The sequence below is a fragment of the Mauremys mutica genome, chromosome 12 (genome assembly GCF_020497125.1).
Source record: "Mauremys mutica isolate MM-2020 ecotype Southern chromosome 12, ASM2049712v1, whole genome shotgun sequence".
In the NCBI taxonomy this organism is placed as follows: domain Eukaryota; kingdom Metazoa; phylum Chordata; order Testudines; family Geoemydidae; genus Mauremys; species Mauremys mutica.
Window position 1 is genome coordinate 60,617,298 of NC_059083.1, and position 22,091 is coordinate 60,639,388.

The window sequence follows — 22,091 nt, forward strand, 5'->3', positions numbered from 1 at the left end:
CGAGAACAGCTCGGCCCACGCCAACTTTGAACAAGTCCCCTTGTCTTTCCGGAGCTAGTAGATCCGCCTGGCAGAGAAACCTGGGGGTGGGGGTGCGAATTCGTCTTCTGATGTGGCCCCAAGTGGGACTGAGACCGGAGGGAATTCAGCCCACGAGAACAACCGCCATGAAAATGACACGCGTGCCTTGTAGAGAGTTTGATCTGAAAGATTTTAAAGGGGCCGCCACGCTTTTAACCAACAAAATAACTTCTCCCTGCCCAGGTCCCGCGCTGTGAGCTGAGGACAGAGACTATCTAGTGTGCACTGTTTAGCGACAACCCAGGCAGTCCAGCACCTCCTCTCCCCCTCCTCCCCCCAAGTTATCTTCTGTGATCCTGGATGGGAGGATCACATCCAAAATCTTGGTATTCCATAGAAAGTCACCCGGGCCTGTCCCTTGATCCCATTTTGATTCATTCTTCTCTTTGTTCTTAAGTTATTGGTGGCTTTTTCTATACCTGTAATCAGTGTCCTAAGAGCCGGGAGTTTCAGTAAGAAAGAGTGAAACACTGTTCACAATACACACACCATATCAATATTATTAACAACACGTTCGAAGGTTCATCCAGAATATAGATGTTTCCCTCTTTCAGGATGAAACGATGAACTATGATTATTTGTTAGTTAGTAATGATAATTTATTAATTATAAGGACACCTCTGTCCTGCAATCCACATTGTAACATAATCCAGTGTGTTTAATTAGCGAGGAACTACCAAAGCCGGAGCACAGGTGAAAAAGGAATCAGATGCGGAGTCTGGGGGCTTCCTTTCATTTGCACACTTGAGAGCGAGCATGAGATGCAGCCCCAGCTGGAAGAAAGGGCTACGGGGTGACGGCGGAGCTCGGCTGTTTTACAGACCGTCGGGAAGGCAGGGCTGAGCAGGGAGCTCATTCCACGCGCCCCGCAGGGCGTGACTTGTCGGTGGAAATGAACGTCCCAAGCAGCATTTCCAGGTGTCTCCCTGAAGCCCAAACACGCTGTGATTCACCCCCGGGGTGCAAACAGGTGGTTGATTCGGACCTTTTCCCTCCCTTGCCCGACGGGAGCCCTTGCAATTGCTAATGCAGCATCGTTAGCGCTCGTAGCTGCTCTGAAGCGAGGTGACAATTGGCCAAAACACCCGGCGCAGGGGGAATTGGAGCCCAGAGGAGTTTGGGGGTGAGCTAGGGGTGCAGGAGCAGGCGTTGCGCTACCAATACAGTAAGCGCCCATTGTCCGCGCGTCCACAGCTGGCTTAAAAGGGGCTTCTTGGGGAAGAGTCAGTCTGCAGGGGCCCTCATAACTGGAGCGGCCCTGGTCAACTCGTAAGTGAATCCTGGGCACCTTCAGCGAAGTGACCTCCACCATGGAAAGTGCCCTAACTAATGGCACAAATACGCTGAACTCTATACAGCGCGCCTGGGTACAGAGAGAGAGAGAGAAAGAGAGAGTGTGAGTGTGAGTGTGAGTGTGTGTGTGTGTGTGTGTGTGTGTGTGTGTGTGTGTGTGTGTGAAAGCAGCTCTCTGGTTCTGGGGGGTGGTGGTGAGGATAAAGTGATCAGCAGGAAAGCAGCCTCCGGGTTGAAATCTGCGCCCCTCTCTGGCATCTTCCCGGTAGGAGGCCGAGAGGCCCTGTCCTGCCAGGACCCAACCCCCCCAACAGGCGCTGGGAACTTCTTTTACGCAGTTTAAAAAGTCGTCCCCCTCCCCCATACAATTTCCTAGCAGGTGTTTTTTATTTCACCCGGACCATGGCGGGTTCCCGGAGAATATACCTGAGACGGGACCCAGTGAGGCTGCCCAGCCCCTACTGCCCAGGCCTCAGAGGGGCTCCGGTGCTCTGCTAGTGCCTGCGGATACTTCCAGCGCTATAAACCTGGGTGGATCCTATCTTAGGATCCCTGTCATCTCCCAGACTCTCTGACTACCCCCAGCAGGGCAGATTTGCCTCTGTTCTCTACCTTAAAAGTGACCAATTCTTGCCGGCTCGCCCAGTACAATCACCGAGTGCCCCTGCAGGTCCTTGCATAAGATTTGTCCTTGAGGGCACAGCTGTCTGGGAAGGGCCCGATCCCGCACTCCTTCCTGGGGCAAAAGGCCCAGGGAGAGAGGTCAGAGCAGCTGATGGAAGTTCTGCCTGAGCCCGAAGAGCCGGACTGAACCCTGGGTGGAAAGGGCCCGATCCTGCGTTCACTGAAGCCGATAGGGACCGATTCCGCTCTAGCTTTCTCTAGACTCCTCTTTCCACGGACTCAGCAGCGTGCCAAGGCTTTTCTCAACCTCAGACACCAGCACAGCCCCCCTCCCAGCACTTGCTTGTTTATTTACATATTATTTCCCCGGCTCCCTCTGAACAGGCGCGGCTGCTGCTTCCCAGTGGCTTCCCGAACAGACTTGCAGAAAGCTCTGCTCTGACTTTCTGTTTACACCCCGTGCCTGGCGGAGTGACACAAACCCTTCGCCCTGCGGACAGAGTGCAGAGAGGTAAATAACAAGAAGGACCTAACGAGTCCTTATTGTTACGGCCAGATCCCCTCAGGACCCCCAGTACAACCCCCTGCGGAGCCGACAGAGTAACCGAGAGCAGAGTTTGTGCCCGAGGACACCCCCAAACACACCAGCACTTCCACAAGGGGAGAGCACGAGGAAGGTCCTTGCCACTGTCAAAGGAAGAGAGCAGGGCCCGATCCTGCTGCCATTGCAGTGGGTGGGAACATCAAACCCCTCCCCCTGCCTCGGCTCCTCTCTTCCTTTGCCTAAAGTTCGTCTTTGCTCCGCTGTAAAACTTTGCTTTCAAACAGCCGATGTGAGGAGTCTGCTCGCACCGATTCCTTCCGTCTGCTCCGTCCCCACCCCCGCCTCCCCCACGCGCTCCTCTCCCATCTCTCTGAATTAGATGCTTTGCCTGGGTTCCCCTCACCCCCCCTCCTATTGATAAACTACCAGTGGATGTCGTTGTTCTGTTCCTTGTGCGAGCGGAATGTCACTCCTTTAAGATGACCTCAAACTCCGCAGAAGCTGGGAACGTCATTCAGGCTCTCTGCAAGGCGCGGAGAGGGAGGCAGGGAAGGACAGAGCCCCGCCACTAGGGTGTTTTGGGTGGTTTTTTTTTCTTTTTGCTCTGAGGATGGGAATGCTCTGGGCTCTTTGAACCACACACCGTTTAGCATCCAGCGCTTCCACTCCGCAAGCCAGGAGCGCTCGGCTGAGCTTGAAGACGGGCTGTGCCACCTTCCCCGGGAGCTCCAGAAACTTTACTCTTGCGCCTCAGGAGGAAAACCAAGCGAGCGAAGAAGGTAGCGTCCCACCTGTTGGTCTCCGACGGCTCCAGCTGCAGGGGGGTTAAAGCCACCAGCCTTAGCGGCGGGGGTTAGTTTGGGAGAGGAGGCCGGGGTCGCTTTGCGCTTCTGGTCCAGCCAGGGGTTCTCTGCCTCCAGGCGCAAAGTTCTCCTTCCAAGCCGCCAGCTTCCCGCCGGGCTGCAGTCTGGCTTTCCTGGGCAGTGCCCTGGCACGGAGGGCGCTTCCCGTGCGCTGCCTGGGCAGCGATCCCGCTGGATGGGAAGCGCCCGGCTTGCAGAGCCGGTCCCCCGCAGAGCGGGCCGGGCTGCGCTCCGCGCCCCATCTGCCGGGCTGCAGCCTCCCCTCCCCGGCCCGCGTAGCGGAGCAATTGGGTTTGTGACGGCGGCTTCACCTCCCCGCTTCTCTCTCTCTGTGTTTGCCCCCAGGCTCCCCGGAGGAGGCGCCCGCAGGATGCCTGGGAAGTGCTGGCGGGTTCTGGTCACGCTGGTGTCGCTGTGGTGCCTGGCGGGCGGCGCGCGCGGCGGCTACGGCATGAGCATGTTCGCGGTGCAGACGGCGCAGCCGGACCCGTGCTACGACGAGAACGGCCACCCGCGGCGGTGCATCCCGGACTTCGTCAACTCCGCCTTCGGCAAGGAGGTGAAGGTGTCCAGCACCTGCGGCCGGCCGCCGGCCCGCTACTGCGTGGTGAGCGAGAAGGGCGAGGAGCGCGTGCGGAGCTGCCACCTCTGCAACGCCTCGGAGCCGCGGCGGGCCCACCCGCCCGCCTTCCTCACCGACCTCAACAACCCGCACAACCTGACGTGCTGGCAGTCGGAGAACTTCGTGCAGCACCCGCACAACGTCACGCTCACCCTCTCGCTGGGCAAGAAGTTCGAGGTGACCTACGTGAGCCTGCAGTTCTGCTCGCCGCGCCCCGAGTCCATGGCCATCTACAAGTCCATGGACTACGGCCGCAGCTGGGTGCCCTTCCAGTTCTACTCGGCCCAGTGCCGCAAGATGTACGCCAAGCCCAGCCGCGCCGCCATCACCAAGCAGAACGAGCAGGAGGCCATCTGCACCGACTCCCACACCGACATGCGGCCGCTGGCCGGCGGCCTCATCGCCTTCAGCACCCTGGACGGCCGCCCCTCGGCCCACGACTTCGACAACTCGCCCGTGCTGCAGGACTGGGTCACGGCCACCGACATCAAGGTGGCCTTCAGCCGCCTCCACACCTTCGGCGACGAGAACGAGGACGACTCCGAGCTGGCCCGCGACTCCTACTTCTACGCCGTCTCCGACCTGCAGGTGGGCGGCCGCTGCAAGTGCAACGGCCACGCGTCACGCTGCGTCCGCGACCGCGACGACAACCTGGTCTGCGACTGCAAGCACAACACGGCCGGGCCCGAGTGCGACCGCTGCAAGCCCTTCCACTACGACCGGCCCTGGCAGCGGGCCACGGCCCGCGAGGCCAACGAGTGCGTGGGTAAGTCAGGCCCCCGGCCGGGGCCCGGGTGCGTGGGGAGGCGCGTGTGCCTGGCCGAAGGGACCCCGGGGAGCGCGGGACGCGTGGCCTAGGGGAGCCTCGCGTGGAACCTTCCCTCCAGCCCTGAGATCTAGGAGGAGACGCTGCACCGACCCCGGCCAAGCCCCCCCGGGTGAACATTGATCCCCCCGCTCCCCTGATCGGTGCCCCGGGGGCTCGGGGAGGCAGGAAAGCAGATCAGAGGGCTCCGCGTCGGCCCCCCAAGCTGCTAGCGCAGGTGTTAGGTGGCTGGAATGCTCCGGCGGAGTCGGGTTTAGTGCCCCGCACGCTGACGCGGTTGGGTCAGAGATGGCTGGGGAAAGCCCTTGCAGAAAGGCGCCTTGTCCCGTCTCACCGCGATCACGTAACCCGTGCAGCCGGGACAGGTCATGTCTCATGAGCTCTGGGTTATGACACATCTCCCGGGCACAGATTAAGGCCCCAACCCACGCTACACAGGTGCCTCGCCATAAATTGTGGTGCAGAGGAGTTCGAGCCTTGGGAGCAATTGCATCGGTTAGTTCAGACTATACACGGACAAGCCTGACTGAAATGAATTGCATTCAGACGTGCGCGAGGTTAGGCTTGTTAGTAAATATTTAGCTAATGATAGCTCCAGAAGGGCAGGGTCACTTTCTAGTCCTGCCTAAATGTAAATAATTCCTCAGTGATGGGCCATCCAGGCGGCTTTTAAGGCAGACTGTTACAGCCTCGCTCAGAAGCCTCCAGCTCATAAAGCTGTGCATCAGAAACGTTTCAGTGGCTTTATAGCTCCAGAGAACTGACAGAGCTCTGGCAATGAGTCGCCTTCTGAGAACACAGTAGGTGGTGTTTTCTCCAGCTGACTTTATATGAAATCAATTAAAGCAGCACCTCCCTCTGAAGATGTTGTCCCAGCCCAGTGAAGTGCCTTCAATTGATCCATGAATAGGAGAGAGCAAAGGAGGGTTTGTGTGGAGCTGATGTGTTTGTGTCATTTCTGTCTCAGGCAGAAACACTGGCCAAGCCAATAATACTGTGGGTCTCTAATGAGGGACTTGAATGAGGACCAAGGCTGAAATGAGAAACAGCAGTGTGCTTGGGGGATGATTTATTTCACCAGGTCTGAGTCAAGAAATATAGTCCCTCTTGGCTGTAAACAATTCCAATAATCTAGGTTATCATTCAAGAAAGATTCTTAGCGTATTTCCAGGCAGTGCTGCAATATTCCAGCGTGGGTCGTTCCTGAAAATGACAGGCAGGAGGATGCTGTGTGGTTGGTGGTGTGTAGCTGCATGTTCTCAGACAAGGCGCAGATATTCCTGGAGCAGTTAGGAAGGCTTCACCCATCCCAGCTTTCCCTTTCCCTTTAAATGGTGATTTTGACATTCAAGAAGAGGAGTGAGAAATTAGCAAGTATAAGATGGGCGCAGATAGCTCATCAAACACCACTCAGAGGAACCCCTCCTTTCCTAGCCCATGACTTGCGCAGCTCTTGCTGGAGTACCTCTCTCCTGGCCTGTAGCCTGCCCTACTGCCCCATTCTTGGGCTCCCACACAACTTGGGCATGCACTTTATTCCTGATCTCCAGCACCTCCTTATAGTCTGATCCTGAGGCTCCTGCCTCCAGCTCTGGCAATGCTGATCTGCAGCACTCCCTTGTCCTGAGTCCCCCACATCTCTGCCAATGCACCTTAATCCCGTCCCGCAGCAAACCCCCTCCCATTCTTGTCCCGAGGGCACCTTCCCCCAGCTTCGCCCATTCACCTACATTCTAACCTGCAGGAATTTTCACTTTTGCCCCTCACTCCCAGCATTGTCAGTAAACTTCTAATCTAACCTACAACCCCCCCACTCCAGTCATGCTTCCATACTCCACATCCTATTAATACATCTTAAAGTTGACCTGTAGCAACCCTATTCTACAGGGCTGATGAGAAAGAAAAAAAAGAGAGTGGTTTCAGCATTTGTTTTTGTTCTGCACTGGAGCAAAAACTAGTCCTTTCAAAATATTTGTGCTAAAAATCAGAGAGAGAGCAAGAGTGAGTGAGACCCACTCCAAAATAGCCCCGTGGTTTGGACACTCACCTAAAATGTGAGAGACTCAAGTGAGAGCCCTAGCGCCTGGGCCATGGCTTTTCTGTGGTGGATCTCTCTCTCTCTTGTACATTTCCATGAAAAGTTTCAGTAGTGATGAATCAGCATTTTCCTATGAAAAATCCCCAGCCAGTTCTACCATCCTAGTCTTTGGGGTCTTCTAGCCAGAGACTTAAAGTCATGTCACACACTGGTAATGCTGCGGTATGAAAACTTGCCCACCAGAGATTAAACTGAGACTCAGCTATAACTCATTTTTACTTGTCATCTAAGCCACATTCCAAGACTAGTTAACATATAACAATACTCAGTTATAAAATGCTTCAGCAGCATCACATGTTTTTTAGCACTTGCATATCTTGAGTAGATTCTCAACTGGTGTAAATCAGAGTCTCTCTGCTGAAGGTAGTGGAGCTATGCTGATTTACACTAGCTGAGGACCTCTTTAATTAAAAGTGCCTTAATGCTGTATTATTTATTTATGCAGCAAATTCTAGCCATTGATGATACATAAGTCTCTGATCCTCCTTACACCGGTTTTCCACCACTGTGACTCCATTGACATTGATGGCATTCCTCTGGGGTTACACCACCGGAAACAGAATCTAGCCCTTGGAGGGAAACTTTTTCTGAGTGCCTCTATCATTTGTGAATATTTAATCACATTATTTACAAAGAAAGTATATATCACTTGCTCTGCCATCCAAAATATTCCGCTCCAGCGATAAGAATAACATTGTGCAGCATCTCCGAACAGTTTGTTTTTCCTTTGCTTAAATCATAATCAGATGTGACTTTGAAGAGTATTTAATTTCTGTGTCTTCCTCTTGAACACCAAGAATAATAACAAAGAAAAATACTGGCAATGCACTTGGCTATTTGGCTAACTAAGGCTTCTTCCTTTAGAAAATTAATACAGCTAAAATACTTCAAGATTAATACAAAATGCAGACGTATGTGCTTTGCAAAACCTTTACTAAACCTTAGCTCCGTATACATGTAAATTCTACATTTTAGTAGAATTCTACTCTGCCAACATACACACGTTGTCTCTTTTCAGATAGATAGATAGATAGAAAAAGAAGAGTTTAGTCCAGTTTTAAACGGAAATCACAACGTAGTCTTAATTGTGGAGCAGTTACCGATGTATGTGTGTATACAATAAAAAAATTACTCATGGATGTAGGAAAGCTAGATTATTCTCTTTAGTGAAACTTGAAATTTCTTCCAGAAATAATCCTAAACAGCATGAAAGAGAAAAATATAATATTTCAGGGTTGGTGACACTCAGCAGAATACAGGAAATCTTTCATTCAACCATGCATTAGATCTTCGACTGGGGTAACTCAGCAGAGTTCTATTAAAGTCCATTGAACTGTGCCAATTTACACCGTCTGAGGATCTAGTCCAATGTGTGTATGTAGGTATAGGTAATCTATACACATGTGTGTGTGATCTGAAAGAGTGGTGGTACTGATCCTTTTTTTTAATGGATATTTTATTCCGGATGAGTTGAGGCTTGTGGAAGGAGTATTGATGATCTCTGTGAATTTTTAGGCTCCGTTGGTTTTCACAGACTGAAGACAAGATATATTTCACAAATGAGTGACTGGGGTTTTAATAACCTTCCTATGAAATTTAGAACTTCCTATGTGCCACTTCAGCATTGTTTTTTTGCTGAAAATAATTATTAAAAATAAATCACACAAGACAAATGCTCCAAGATCTTCCCAAGTCTGCGGCTGGGCTATAGTTTATGAAAACTAGTTCTGCAACCGAAATCACAGATTTGCATAACACAGCTGTAATTTAAATCCCACACCAAAGATGGATGTGGGAAATGAGCTCCTTAGTGCCCTGTAGTTCAGTTTGTCTGTTGGTAGTGTGTACCTGTGATACAATGGTAATAATGACACAAACAGAGCTGCGTGAGTGTGTTCTTTATTTGACTGTTCTCTCAGCTGCAGGACTCAAATACTTTGCTGCCGAAGATAATTCTATAGAGTACATTGGGATAGCTTTGATGCAGAATAATATTAGTGTTTCATTCTCACTGTGGAAGTTAATGGAATCCTGGGTCACAGGAGTACTAGGAAGATTAAATACACAGGAGAGGAATGACTACAAAGGGAAAGGTTTGTCTCTTTACCCTGAGCCTGCTCATTACGCAAAATCCTTGGTTTTTATGCTTACAATTTCTACCCTGGTGTAAAAAGTTGCTTATTGGCATTAACCTGTTTGAGGACACCAAATCCCAAGTCTTCAAAGGAGGTGGTAAAACCAATCCCTGAGGGCCTGATTCTGATCCCACTCACATCAGTGTAAATCTTGAGTAGCTCCAGTGAAGTCCATGGAATTGCCAGGGTATAGAAGTGGCCAAAGGGAGCGGAGCCCAGATTCACCTATACTCTGACTGCTTTGTCCCACTGTCGCAACACCTAACCTCTTTTCTGACCAGTTAAACTGGGTTGATGGCTGTTTTCTGTCACTGGCACAGCATGTAGCAGCCAGAGCATGCTGGCAAATCTAGCCCTATGTCTTTAAAAAACTAGAATGATATAAAATTAATACAATAGACATTATGTGGATTAAAAACTGGCTAACTGATAGGTCTCAAAATGTAATTGTAAATGGGGAATTGTCATTGAGCGAGTGTGTTTCCAGTAGGTCCCACAGAGATCAGTTCTTGGCTTTACACCATTTGACATTTTTATCAAAGAGCTGGAAGAAAACATTAAATCATCACTGATAAAGTTTACAGATGACACACAAACTGTGGGCGTGGTAAATAATGATGAAGGCATGTCACTGATTCAGAGCAATCTGGATTGCTTAGTAAACTTGGCGCAAGCAAACAATATACATTTTAATATGGCTAAATATAAATGTATACCGCTATGAACAAAGGATGTCAGGCATACTTACAGGATGGGGGACTCTATCCTGGGAAGCAGGGACTGTGAAAAAGATTTGGGGATCATGGTGGATAATCAGCTGAGCATGAGCTCCCAATATGATATTGTGGCCCAAAGAAATAGTGCGATCCTGGGATGCATGAAGAGGGAAATCTCAAATGGGAGAGATTATTTTATCTCTATATTTGGCACTGATGTGACCACTGCTGGAATACTGTGTCAAGTTCTGGTGCCCACAATTTAAGGAGGATGCTGATAAATTGGGGAGAGTTCAGAAAAGAGCTATGCGAATGATTAAAGGATTAGAAAACATGCCTTATAGTGATAGACTCAAGGAGCTCAATCTGTGTCACTTAAAGAGACAGCCAAGGGGTGACTTGATTGCAGTCTATAAGTATCTACATAGGGAACAAATATTTAATAATGGGATCTTCAGTCTAGCAGAGAAAGGTCTAATGTGAGCCAGTGGCTGGAAGCTGAAGCTAGATAATTCAGACTGGACATAAGGTGTAAATATTTAACGCTGAGTGTAATTAACCATTGGAACAATTTACCAATGGTTGTAGTGGAGTCTTCATCACTGACAGTTGGGGATTTTTTTCTAACAGATTTGCTCTAGGAATTATTTTGTGGAATTTCTCTGGCCTGTGTTATACAGGAGGTTGGACTCTTTTGGCCTTGAAAATCTGAGGGCTACAGGGAGGCATGGTCTAGTTCCTCCTCTTATTTTAAGATTAGATTTCTTTGGTTTTGTGCTCTGTGCATGGTGTGAAACCCCAAACACTATGGAGTTCTGAATAACTTTCATTTTTAACAAGAGTAATGACCAGCATCAAAATAACCGGGTAGATTAAAGACTTGCAGCAATGAAGGAGTTAACAGGTGCAACATGATTAGCCAGTGGGTCTCCATGGGAAATAGCATCTCCAAGTCCCTAGTGTGAAGCTAGTAAGTGCTGTTTAAATGTGTAAACAGTATAGAGCTGTCATTTATCTCAGTTAGCCTATAACATCTGGAGCAGAGCCGCTGCTGGGATTCCCATTAACACCTAATGACCAGGATCCAGCTATTCACATGAACAATACACCAGGCTTGCCACAAGCTAAAGAGAGCCCCTTTCCACCATGCTGCACTGCCTTTGTCATGCCAGAGCTGCCATTTCAATAAGCCAGTTTCTTTCCTTTGGTCTCCCTGAGTATTTTACTTCTTAAAAGCAATCACCCAAACTTCTCTCCGGCCTAAGGCCGAAGGTAAAAGAAGACACAGAAGAAGGCGCTTTAAAATGTGTATTCCCAGTGTGGCTGTTGGAAATGCAGTGAAAATCGTCTCTCCTTCTTGGAGAATGCCAGCATTTCTCACCACAGCTGGTATCTATTTTTTCCCCCTTAAGACGAGCTATGTTTTTTATTAAGTGAATGTATGTCTTGGGATTAACTCAAGATCACATCCTTAATAGTCTTATATGTTTACACTTCAAAAAGTCCACTTGATTTGATTTTCTTCCCTGTCATCATGATAATTTCTTTCTATGTGTGTTGTACAATATACAATCAACACATTACATTGCTCTATGGGTCTAATTTATAGTTACATGAATCCCAAATAGCTTTCTTACCCATAAGAAACATCACCAAAACTAACCACTTTCCATGAATACAGCTCTTTAATCAAAGATTCTCAATGCATTTTTACAAACATTTGTTAGGAACATAGGAATTGCCGTATCAGAGCATTGGTTCATCTAGGCCAATGTCTTATCTCTGAAAATGGCCAGTATTAAATGCTTCAGAGTAAGGTGCAAGAAACCCCGTAGAAGATAATTACAGAATAATCTGCTCCCTATGCATCTCATGAAGTGAGCTGTAGCCCACGAAAGCTTATGCTCAAATAAATTTGTTAGTCTCAAAGGTGCCACAAGTACTCCTGTTCTTTCTGCTCCCTAGCGTAAATTTCACTCCTAACTAAGATCACACCAATGTAAGGTAGATGAGTGCTATTGTCCTTATTTTAGAGATTGGTAAACAGTCACTGGGATATGAAATGACTTGCTCAAGATGAGAGACAGGGTGGGAGAGGTAATATCTTCTACCGGACCAACTCCTGTTGGTGAGAGAGACAAGCTTTGGAGCTACACAGAGTTCTTTGTCAAGTCTGGGAAACATAGGCTATGTCTACACTGCACACCTTACAACGGTGCGACTGTGCTGCTACAGCCACGCTGTTGTAAGGTACACAGTATAGCCGCTCTTTGTCGCCAGGAGAGAGCTCTCCTGAGGACACAATAAAACCACCCCCAACGCGGGGCAGTAGCTTCATCAATGGAAGCACGGATCCCGCCGACGAAGTGCTGTCCACCCCGGTGCTTTTCATGGTTAAAATTTTTGTCATTCAAAGGGGGTGTTTTTTCACACCCCTGCACAACAAAAGTTTTAACCACAAAATGCAGTGTAGACATAGCCTTGCTCAGAGTGTCACAGCCAACTACAAGGTGGAACAGATTGTTTAGCATAAGTAGTTAACACATATTTCAAGGGACCTTTCAAGGTGAAGTGGCCCATTAACATCCCTTCAGTCAGAAGGAGCTGGGGATTTTGTTAGAGGGTTATAGATTGTTATAATAAGCCATAAATCCAGTGTCCTGGAGAGGCGATAATGGGCCACTTTACCTTGAATGGTTCCTTGAAATATGGGATAACTGCTTATGCTAAACAATCTGTTCCATCTTGTATTTAACTGTGACACTCTGAGTAAGTGCTTGTCTACACTTAAGCCCCGTCTACACTGGAAAATTAGGGCAGGTCTACACTACAGACCTATAGTGGCATAACTACGTCATTCAAGGGTGTGAAAAGCCACACCCCTGAGCAATGTAATTATACTGACCATGTAGGGCTTCTTGGGGAGGTGAAATACCTACACTGATGGGAGAATCCGTCTCCATTCTGTGTTGGTGTAAGTAGTGTCCACATTGAAGCATCACAGTGCCATAGTGTAGACAAGCCCTAAGTTTCCCAGACATGTAGAAGAGCTCTGTGTAAGCTCTAAAGTTTGTCTCTCTCACCAACAGAAACTGGTCCAATAAAAGATATTATGTCCCCCACCTTGTCTCTCTAATATCCTGGGACTGACACGGCCACAACAACATTGCTTAGGATGACACACAGACAAGATGACAGGAAGCCCTTGAATCAATCCTGAATCCAATTATATGCTTCACCACTATAGACAACACTTAAAATATAGCCCAATCTTACAACTTGCACAAGTCCTTACTTACAGGAGTAGTTCCATTGACTGCAGTGGGATTACCTGTGTGAGTAAGATCCGTTTGCCTGAGTAAGAGGGCCCAATACATTTGAACTGGTAATACTTCCTGGAAATTCCCTAGCACAGTGGTTTTCAAACTTTTTTTTTTGCGGACTACTTGAAAATTGGTGAGGGTCTTGGCAGACCATTTAATGATATTTCCAAATGTTGTTTGTACCATTAGCTAGCTATTGTAAAACGCTTTGGATAAAAGTAGTATATAAAAAAACCCATAATAATAATTAACATTTTTTGTTCTACAAATAAAAGCACACAACTCATATTTTAATATCATAAGAACATATCAGTAGTCTTGCCTTTCTAATGCAATGGATGTGCCCTCTCTCCCCCGCCATGGCAGCTCTCCCCCTCTCCCTTACCATGGCAGCCCCCGAGCTGGGGCTGGGAAGGAGTGGGGGTCTCTCCCCCACCACACCATCACAGAGTTGAGGCTGGGAAGGAGGGCTGTATCTCCCCAGCAGCTGCAGCCCTGGAGCTGGGGAAAGTCGCCTCTTTCTCTGGCTGCCGCAGCCCTGCATGTCCCAAATTCCCCCCACTCCCTCTTCTCGGCCCACTGCCCCTTCCCACCAACCCCTTATTCCCCCCAAGGCCACCACCTCACCTTACATGTGTGTCTTTTCCAGGGTCCAGGCACCTAATTAGGTGGGTGGCCCTTCATTCTCTTGTGTGCAGCCACTCAGGTGCACACCTTAGAGGGAACTATCCGTGGACCACAGTTTGAGAACCTCTGCCCTAGCACAGTCAGCCATTCCAGGAGTCAATATGACACTCACCTTCTTTTCTTGTTCCAAATTAGCTTGTGAGAAAGAGGAAATGAGTGTGTAATTCTGATGAATCTCATGGAGTTCATGCCAGAAACTACTGTGTATTGGGCTTAAATTTGTTTTAATAATTCTATTGGAGGATTCTTCAGAAAACACCACTTTCTCTTAGGCTATGTATACACTACAGAATTAAGTCAACCTAACATACGTCGGCATACAGCTGCTGCAGTAATTACATTGTTTGTGCATGTCTTCACTTTGCTCCTTGTGTCGGAAGTGTGCGTCCTCACCAGGAGCACTTGTATCAATTGTACTGTCAGGGTGGGTCAATGTGGAATGGCTCCTGTAACAGTCGACATAATCAACACAGTGTCTACATTGACCTTGACTTTGTGCCACTCGTGGAGGTGGAGTTATTAAGTTGGTGTCATGGGGCAGTTACATTGGCAGGAACAAAATTTAGCTGTAGACACTTCCATAGTTAGGCCGACATAAGCTGCCTTGCATGAACCTAACTCTGTAGTGCAGAGCAGATCTTAGACCTCAGATTTCCGAGTTACACACCAGTTCATCTTTTCCAACAAATGCCCTACACTTATCAGGAAGCAAGTGCTTTGGAAGGGTAAAACTGCTATAAACCAAAATGCTCCAAAACGTCTGTTAGTCTATAAGGTGCCACAGGACTCTTTGCTGCTATAAACCAGCATTTCAAAGTGGGATTATGTATTTCAGTTTGTAGAGCACCCTAGGTACTGTATGTATTAGAATACACCAGTTCCAAATAAAATCCCCTACCAAACACAACAAAACAAACAAACTGCTCTGCCAAGACCGTACAGCCTGGAATAATCACCCATAGATAACAATCATAATAAACCTATTCAACCACCACCGACTTCCCAGCAATCCTCATCCCACTCTCAGCAGCAGGCTCATGATCAAAATCCAGAGAGCAAAGACGGGAATTGCAACATGCATTGAAGGGTAACAAACCCGGGCTTAGGCAGACAAAGGTTGGGAATAAAAGGTGAAAAAGTCAGTGGACATAGAGTGATACTTCCTGCTTCACTCTGAAATCATCTTCAGTAGGTGGAGAGGGTGAAATCCCTCACAGCAGCAGTGTTCAGAATGCCAGGTTCCCAGCCATGCTGCCCTTATTGAAACCTGAATTAGCCTGAAGTCAGTTTTGTTATTACTGGACTGGTCAGATGTCTTCCACTGGAACATTTTTGTCTCCTTTGATAGAGAATTGGGTTCTCAACTAAATGAAAATCTTCACAGAAAGTATCTGCTTTCCTTGAAAATTTTCAATTTTTCATCAGAAAACCTGAAAAACAAAATTTCTTTGGCCAAAAACTAAAAAAAAATCAATTGAAAAGCCTCAAATGTTTCCATTTTTTGGTATTGTTTAGCTGGAAAAAAATAAATTCTCAACCTTGTTTCTTCAGGTTATCATCTGCTCTGCACTGAAAAATAGCTCTGTGTAGCACAAAAGTTTGTCTCTTTCACCAACAGAAGTTGGTCCAATAAAAGATATTCCCTCACCCACCTAGTCTCTCTAATATCCTGGGACCAACACAGCTACAACAACACTGCAAATTGCACTATTTGATCAGTTCCATTCCTGTCAGCTTCTGGCCAACCCAAGCCAATTGCATGCCAGCCCAAACTCTTATTTATAAAGCATCCAAGTCCTTTATAGCGGGAAGGGGCTAGTGAAAGAATCCACCAATGAAATGGCTTCTGAGCTCAAATATTTGCTAGACCATGGTAACGCTTTCGAAAGAGGCCAGGGAATCTTGCCTGTACTTTTAACAGATTTAGTAGCATCAGTAAATTAGTGCCACTGGTTTGCTCTGTAACTTTTCATTAAATTTTTTAGTGCTAGAGATAAGCACTGCTGTAAAACACTTTAAAAACTCTCATTAACATGAATAAAATTCCCTCACGGTTGCCTTGGATATGGGAAACACGATTAGATAAATATATACTGCATTTTGTATTGAGCGAGCACTTTGAACGTGACCTCTGTAATTTGTTCCCATCCCACTGGCTTAATCTATGGGGCCAGGGCGTGAGATGAAGTAAGCACCTGCACATCTCTCTGACGTCAATGGCACTTGCAGGTGCCCTGTGGCTCTCAGATTTTGGCTCTATATTTTTGTTCGTCTAGAAAATGTTTAACAATAACAACTGCAATCACAGTGTGAAAAGGGAAACATATTGTTTTTTCAGCTACAGGAGCTGGCACAAGATGCACATTAAGTCTCTCGTTGCATTAGGCCGGAGATAGCCTTGTTTGCCACAGTAGCCTTCCCATGCCTGAGTTGTATCTTACAGTTAGATGTGAGAACAGTCCGCTGGTAACCATGTTCCTCAGTTAAAGGGAAACTACAGCTCAGGCTTACTGGGTGAGGGGTGACTGATAAACTCTGGCAAAACTGTAAATGCAAAATTCTACCATTGAACAACTTCCTCTCCAGTGAACCTGGGGCTGGACTTTAGTATTTCAGTTTTTGCTGCTGGGAAAAAGTTTTCAGGGCAAACCGAGTAGAAAAACTATTCTGAGACAGATCCTTGTCTCGTGTCACTCAGCCTAGCCCCATTGACTTCAACAGAGCTCCATTGATTGACACCGCTGAGGATCTGGAGGCTGTAATTCTACATAAGCATTTGAGGTCTGTTGTATTTTTCCCCAAGGAGTTCCCCGGGTGCTTTATTAAACCCTGGGGTACCCTTCATTTTAACCAGCTTCAATCTTCCTGCCCCCAAAGCTTCATGTCACAGTCCTCATTATTCCAATGCCTAATATGTAATGAAAGAGGTGCCAGGCCTCAAGCATTCATAACAGATGCAGCAAGCCCAGAGGTGCTGGGGCTGTGAACTGCCAGGCCCAGAGATCTCAGGGCTGTGAACTGCCAAGCCTAGAGGTGCCGTGGCTCAGCCCTGGCACAAATGGAGCACTGCATTCTTCTCATCAAGATTTCTCTTCAATGAGCCTGAGGGGATGCAGTTGAGCAGCAGAAGACCATCTCTCCCAGCCCCTGTGGGTCAAGGAGTGGGAAGCTGAGACTGGCAATTGAATCCAAGTCAGGCCTGCGGCACCCATGGTGCTATTCCACAGGCCATTGGACCAACCCTGCAGCCCATGCTGGCCTGGAAAATGAGTGCAGATGCTTGCCTGGCAACGAGGAACAGTGCTTTGGGGATTATAACACATTTAGTTATTTATCAACTTGCCAATTTAAATGCATGATTCTTGTGATTATTTATAGAAAACCTGCTGCATGAAAAATATTCTCATTAATCAATGAGGAGAGACGAAGCAGGGATGGGAAAATAAAGGCTAAACATTCGACTAAACTTTATAATAACTCAGAGGACAGTTCAGCAATGGAACAAACAGCTCAGGATAAAATTCTTCTGTCTCAGTGAAACCACTAACGTGTCTAATTTTTTCTGAACTCGAGGCTCGTGAGGCTCTGGGGACCAGGTCCATTGCAACTGTATTTATTTACTACATGCACATAGGGAGCCCATCATGGTGGTATCTGGGCACATTTGCCATGCCCTAATACAGTTACAGTTAATACTGGGTCTATTCATATCTCCCAGAACGAGCAGAAGACAGACCATGCTTTCCTCAGCACTGAAGACAAGGAGCCAGATCCTCAGCTGGTGTATCTGAGCATAGTTCCTTTGCCTTCAGTGGAGCTACACCAGTTGACCCCAGCTGAAGATCTGGCTCACAGAGTGAAGAGAGTCTGAGTCAGTGAGATAGGTGGCTCCAGGATTTCATGCTGAAATTCATGGGAAGCAAATCAGAGGGGGATTTGCATAGCTCTGGAGCCCCTTCTGAGCCAGTGGATTCTGTGGTGCTGTGATCTAAGTGTGCCAGCATCTCTATATGGGCCTGAATTTGGTGTTTTTATATTAGTGTAGACAATATTCTCACATCGAAGTGGGCAAAGACCCAACATCCAAAGTGTTGTATTTCCTTACCCTTCACCTCATGTTTTCTTACCTTTACCTGAGTTTTACCCTCATTCAATCTTAGAGGCAGTGTGGGCTGGTGTCTAGAGCACTGGAGTGGGACTCTGGGTGCCAGGTGTGCCACTAGCCTGCTGGGTGACCTTAGGCAAGTCACTCCATCTCCCAGTGCCTCGGTTTCCCCTATGTTTAATGGGGCTTATGATACCGATCTCCTTTGCAAAGCACTTTGAGATGTACTGATATAAGCTCTCTATATAAAAGCTAGGGATTATTAATACAGAGGCTAATGTTTCATACACATGGATTGGAGCAGAAGCCAGAGCTGGTACTTGTCATGAAGGGGTTTGGACACTGTTGTCAAACAGCTGCACAGATAATCATTTGGTTGGGGGCAGGGTCTGTTACACTCATTCTTCAGCTCAGAACCCCATGGAGGAGAAATGAGAAAGAATCGGTGAAGAAATGGCCATGCAAATCTCCAGGAAGTCAGGAGCAGTACTGCAGCCTGGGCATTCATCCTGCTCAGTGGTGGCTATCACATGCTGATGGCAGGTGGAAGCTTTGAAGCACCTGTTTTCTCCTGTGATGAGTGGAGACACATGCACTCCACTAACCACAGACCCTTGAAGCAGGATTTTCAAGCTGTCTTTGCAGATGTACTTATCCTGTCTGAGAGCAACACATCAGTGTGGTGCTTGAAATAACAGCATTTATATACAACTGCCATAAAACAAAGACAGGGCTAGTTGCATAGGGCCTGCTTTTCAGAGATGATGAAAGCCCACAGATCTTATTGCCTTCTGTAGGAATTGTGGGTGCTCATCACCTCTGGAAATCAACCTCTTCCCCCTTTCTGTGCCCCAGTTTACCCATCTGTGATGAGGGGAGGGCAATGCAATACCGTCTCTCGTACAGTGCTGTGGAGCGTGGGTGAAAAGTGCTGTTTATTATTACTATATCTATGTGTTCAATATGAGCTTTTTCAGGAGAAAAATGACAAGTGAGGTCAGTGATGCAGTCAAATGAGCTACATGGAGTAAGAGCAAAGCCTCTGGCTGGGATGGTCCACAGGAATTGTACTTCAGAATCAAGTCCATGTAGGAGAATTTGTTGCAGAAGAAGGCTTTGATCCCAAGCATTACTGAGCACCCATAGTTTTGATCAACTTCCAAGTTCTCAACACCCCTTAGGATCAGGCCCTAAATCCTGGGACAGCCTAAGGCAGGTTCATTCTGCCCCATGAGGTATGGATGGTATAATAGGTATGGATGGTATTGTTAGGAAGCATTATGCATAGAAGTGTGGGCCTAGAAGCTGTTAGAGTTGCTAATTGTAGTCTCACAAGTGAGCCTTGCATTGGGGGAGCTTTCTCACAGCCTTTTATTCTCAGGAAGCTTAAAATTAAACTGATTTTCAACAAAAAGGTTTTTACACAAACAAAACCAGCACAGTTAGGCTAAAACAAAACCAGCCTTGGAGGTTTGCCTTCCCTTTAGCTTGTCCACTGCTAACCTCTGCCCTCCTCTCTCCGGGCCAAAGCATGACATCCTTATTCTGTCCTTACTGATACAAACTCCCATTGGCTACCAGGGAAGTTCAGCCTGTGAGAGGACTGAGCAAGATCCGATCTTCGGTGATTATCAGTGATCCCACTTTGAAAAAAGCACCTGGAGTTTAGGCTCTTATCTCTTGACTGGTTTCCCAATGATACCGAGGTTGCTGGGTATATTATTTTCCCAAAGCACACTAACACTTTCTCTTTATGGCCACGTGTGGAAAGCAAGAATTCCCGGCTGGGAACTTGCCCCCTCTTTGCCAGTTCTGGTACCCAGCACTGATTATTGAAGTGGGGAAGTACAAGCCTTACATCAGGACCGTTGAAATGGTGTGAAATCTTCTCCGGTGTCTGTAAGGTTTTCTATGAACATGTGTGGCCAGCTTAGCCTTTCTGGTGCTATTGAATTGCAGAAATAAATGTGGAATGGCCCCACGTAGGGCATAGGGGACTCCAAAATGCAATATTGTGTACTGGGATGTTGTCTAGGAAGCAATCACTGATGCAGCCTCATTTCTGCCTCCAGTGGAGTGTACGCCAACAAAAATACACCCAATCTCCCAAAGCCGACACCTCTCAGGCTGCCACACCTTAGACGAAGATCAGGACAGGAAACACTTATAAACTGTTGTGACTAATAATCATTACAATAATGACAAACATTTATTTGGTTCGTTAAAACAAAGAGTAAGTTCACTGCCCCAAAGAACTGACAGATCAGAGAGAATTTATGGTATGCGTATTAATCAATTTTAAGATTAATTTTATGCATATTTATTAAACTCATTAAAACATCTTTCCCTTTCTAGGTAGATTTAGAAACGCTAAGCTGTATTATCTAGGAGAAAATGATAAGGATTAGCAATCCCCAAGCCTCAGCCACAGTCCGGAAAGAACATACTGTAATAGTGCATAAATCGTTCAACATCAGGGTGTTACCTTTTCCTCTGAAAAATCCACCACTGACATGTGACAAGCAGAATCTGTGTCTAGTACAGCCCATTGTCGCTCTTTTATAGGCCTCTCTGTTATAGCACTCTGACATAAGGCACTTTCCCCCCCACCCCCATGTTATTAAACCTCAGTATAAATGCTTGGCACCTCACAGGGTCTGGGTGTAGTCTTCCATAGAAAAATGTCACCGCAGATCAGGAGACATTTTAAATACAGAGGCTCAAATTGGGCCTCCATTTACACTTACACAATCCCATTGTGGATAGTTCTCTGAAAACACCCACTCAATGTGCAGTGACAGTCAAAAAAGCGAACAAAATACTGGGAATAATTAAAAAAGGGATAGATAATAGGACAACAAATATCATGTTGCCTCTATATAAATCCATGGTACGCGCACATCTTGAATACTATGTGCAGATCTCAAAAAAGATATATTGGAATTGGAAAAGGTTCAGAAAAGTGCAACAAAAATGATTAGGGGTATGAAATGGCTTCTGTATGAGGAAAGATTAATAAGACTGGGACTTTTCAGCTTGGAAAAGAGACGGCTAAGGGGAGATATGATTGAGGTCTATAAAATCATGACTGGTATAGAGAAAGTAAATAAGGAAGTGTTGTTTACTACTTCTCATAACACAAGAACAAGGGGTCACCAAATGAAATTAATAGGCAGCAGGTTTAAAACAAATAAAAGGAAGTATTTCTTCACACAACACATAGTCAACCTGTGGAGCTCCTTGCCAGAGGATGTTGTGAAGACCAAGATCATAACAGGGTTCAAAAAAGAACTAGATAAATTCATGGAGGATAGGTCCATCAATGGCTATTTGCCTGGATGGGCAGGAATGGTGTCCCTAGCCTCTGTTTGCCAGAAGCTGGGAATGGGTGACAGGGGATGGATCACTTGATGATTACCTGTTCTGTTCATTCACTCTGGGGCACCTGGCACTGGCCACTGTCAGTAGACAGGATACTGGGCTAGATGGACCTTTGGTCTGACCTAGTAGGGCCATTCTTATGTTCTTATGTTCTATTTTTACCTGTGTTGTGTGGATGTGGCTGAGGGCAACATCTGGCTTTTTACCTGGGCTGCTTCCCAGCTGGCATGTAGGGTGCATCCAGCTGTCCGCTGACCATGTCCCTTTTCACCCATCCTCTCCTCCCTTCACACCAATAGCTTTTCAGCTTCACTCCCAGGGCATGTGCCAGTGTATTCTCGGGGTTGTTCTGGGGGCAGGGCCGGCTCCAGACCCCAGCGCGCCAAGCGCGCGCTTGGGGCAGCGTCCCAGCGGGAGGGCGGCAGGCGGCTCCAGCGGACCTCCCGCAGGCATGCCTGCGGAAGGTCCGCTGGGACCGCGGCTCCAGTAGACCTCCCGCAGATGTGCCTGCGGAGGGGCCGCTGGTCCCGCGGCTCCGGTGGAGCATCCGCAGGCATGCCTGCAGGAGGTTCACCGGAGCTGCTGGGCCAGTGGACCCTCCACAGGCACGTCTGCGGGAGGTCCACCGGAGCCATGGGACCGGCGACCGCTAGAGCGCCCCCCGCGGCGTGCTGCCCTGCTTGGGGCGGCGGAAATCCTAGAGCCTCCCCTGTCTGGGGGTGGCCACGGAGGGTTCCTCATTGCTGTCTCAGCTTTGTTCCAACTAGGAGAAACCACTGGGCATACAACCATG

The 22,091-nt window shown here is 47.6% G+C and overlaps 1 protein-coding gene across 2 annotated transcripts in view; it reads left to right on the plus strand.

Annotated features, from left to right (window-relative positions):
- Positions 1–3,021: 3,021 nt before the first annotated feature.
- Positions 3,022–22,091, plus strand: part of NTN1 (netrin 1) — a 208,264-nt gene continuing 189,194 nt past the window's right edge. For both annotated transcript variants that reach the window (XM_044983245.1, XM_044983246.1), the window contains exons 1-2: positions 3,022–3,321; positions 3,751–4,793. In XM_044983245.1, coding sequence (XP_044839180.1) covers positions 3,776–4,793 — 1,018 coding nt within the window. In that variant the 5' untranslated portion in view covers positions 3,022–3,321; positions 3,751–3,775. The remainder of the gene's footprint in view (positions 3,322–3,750; positions 4,794–22,091) is intronic.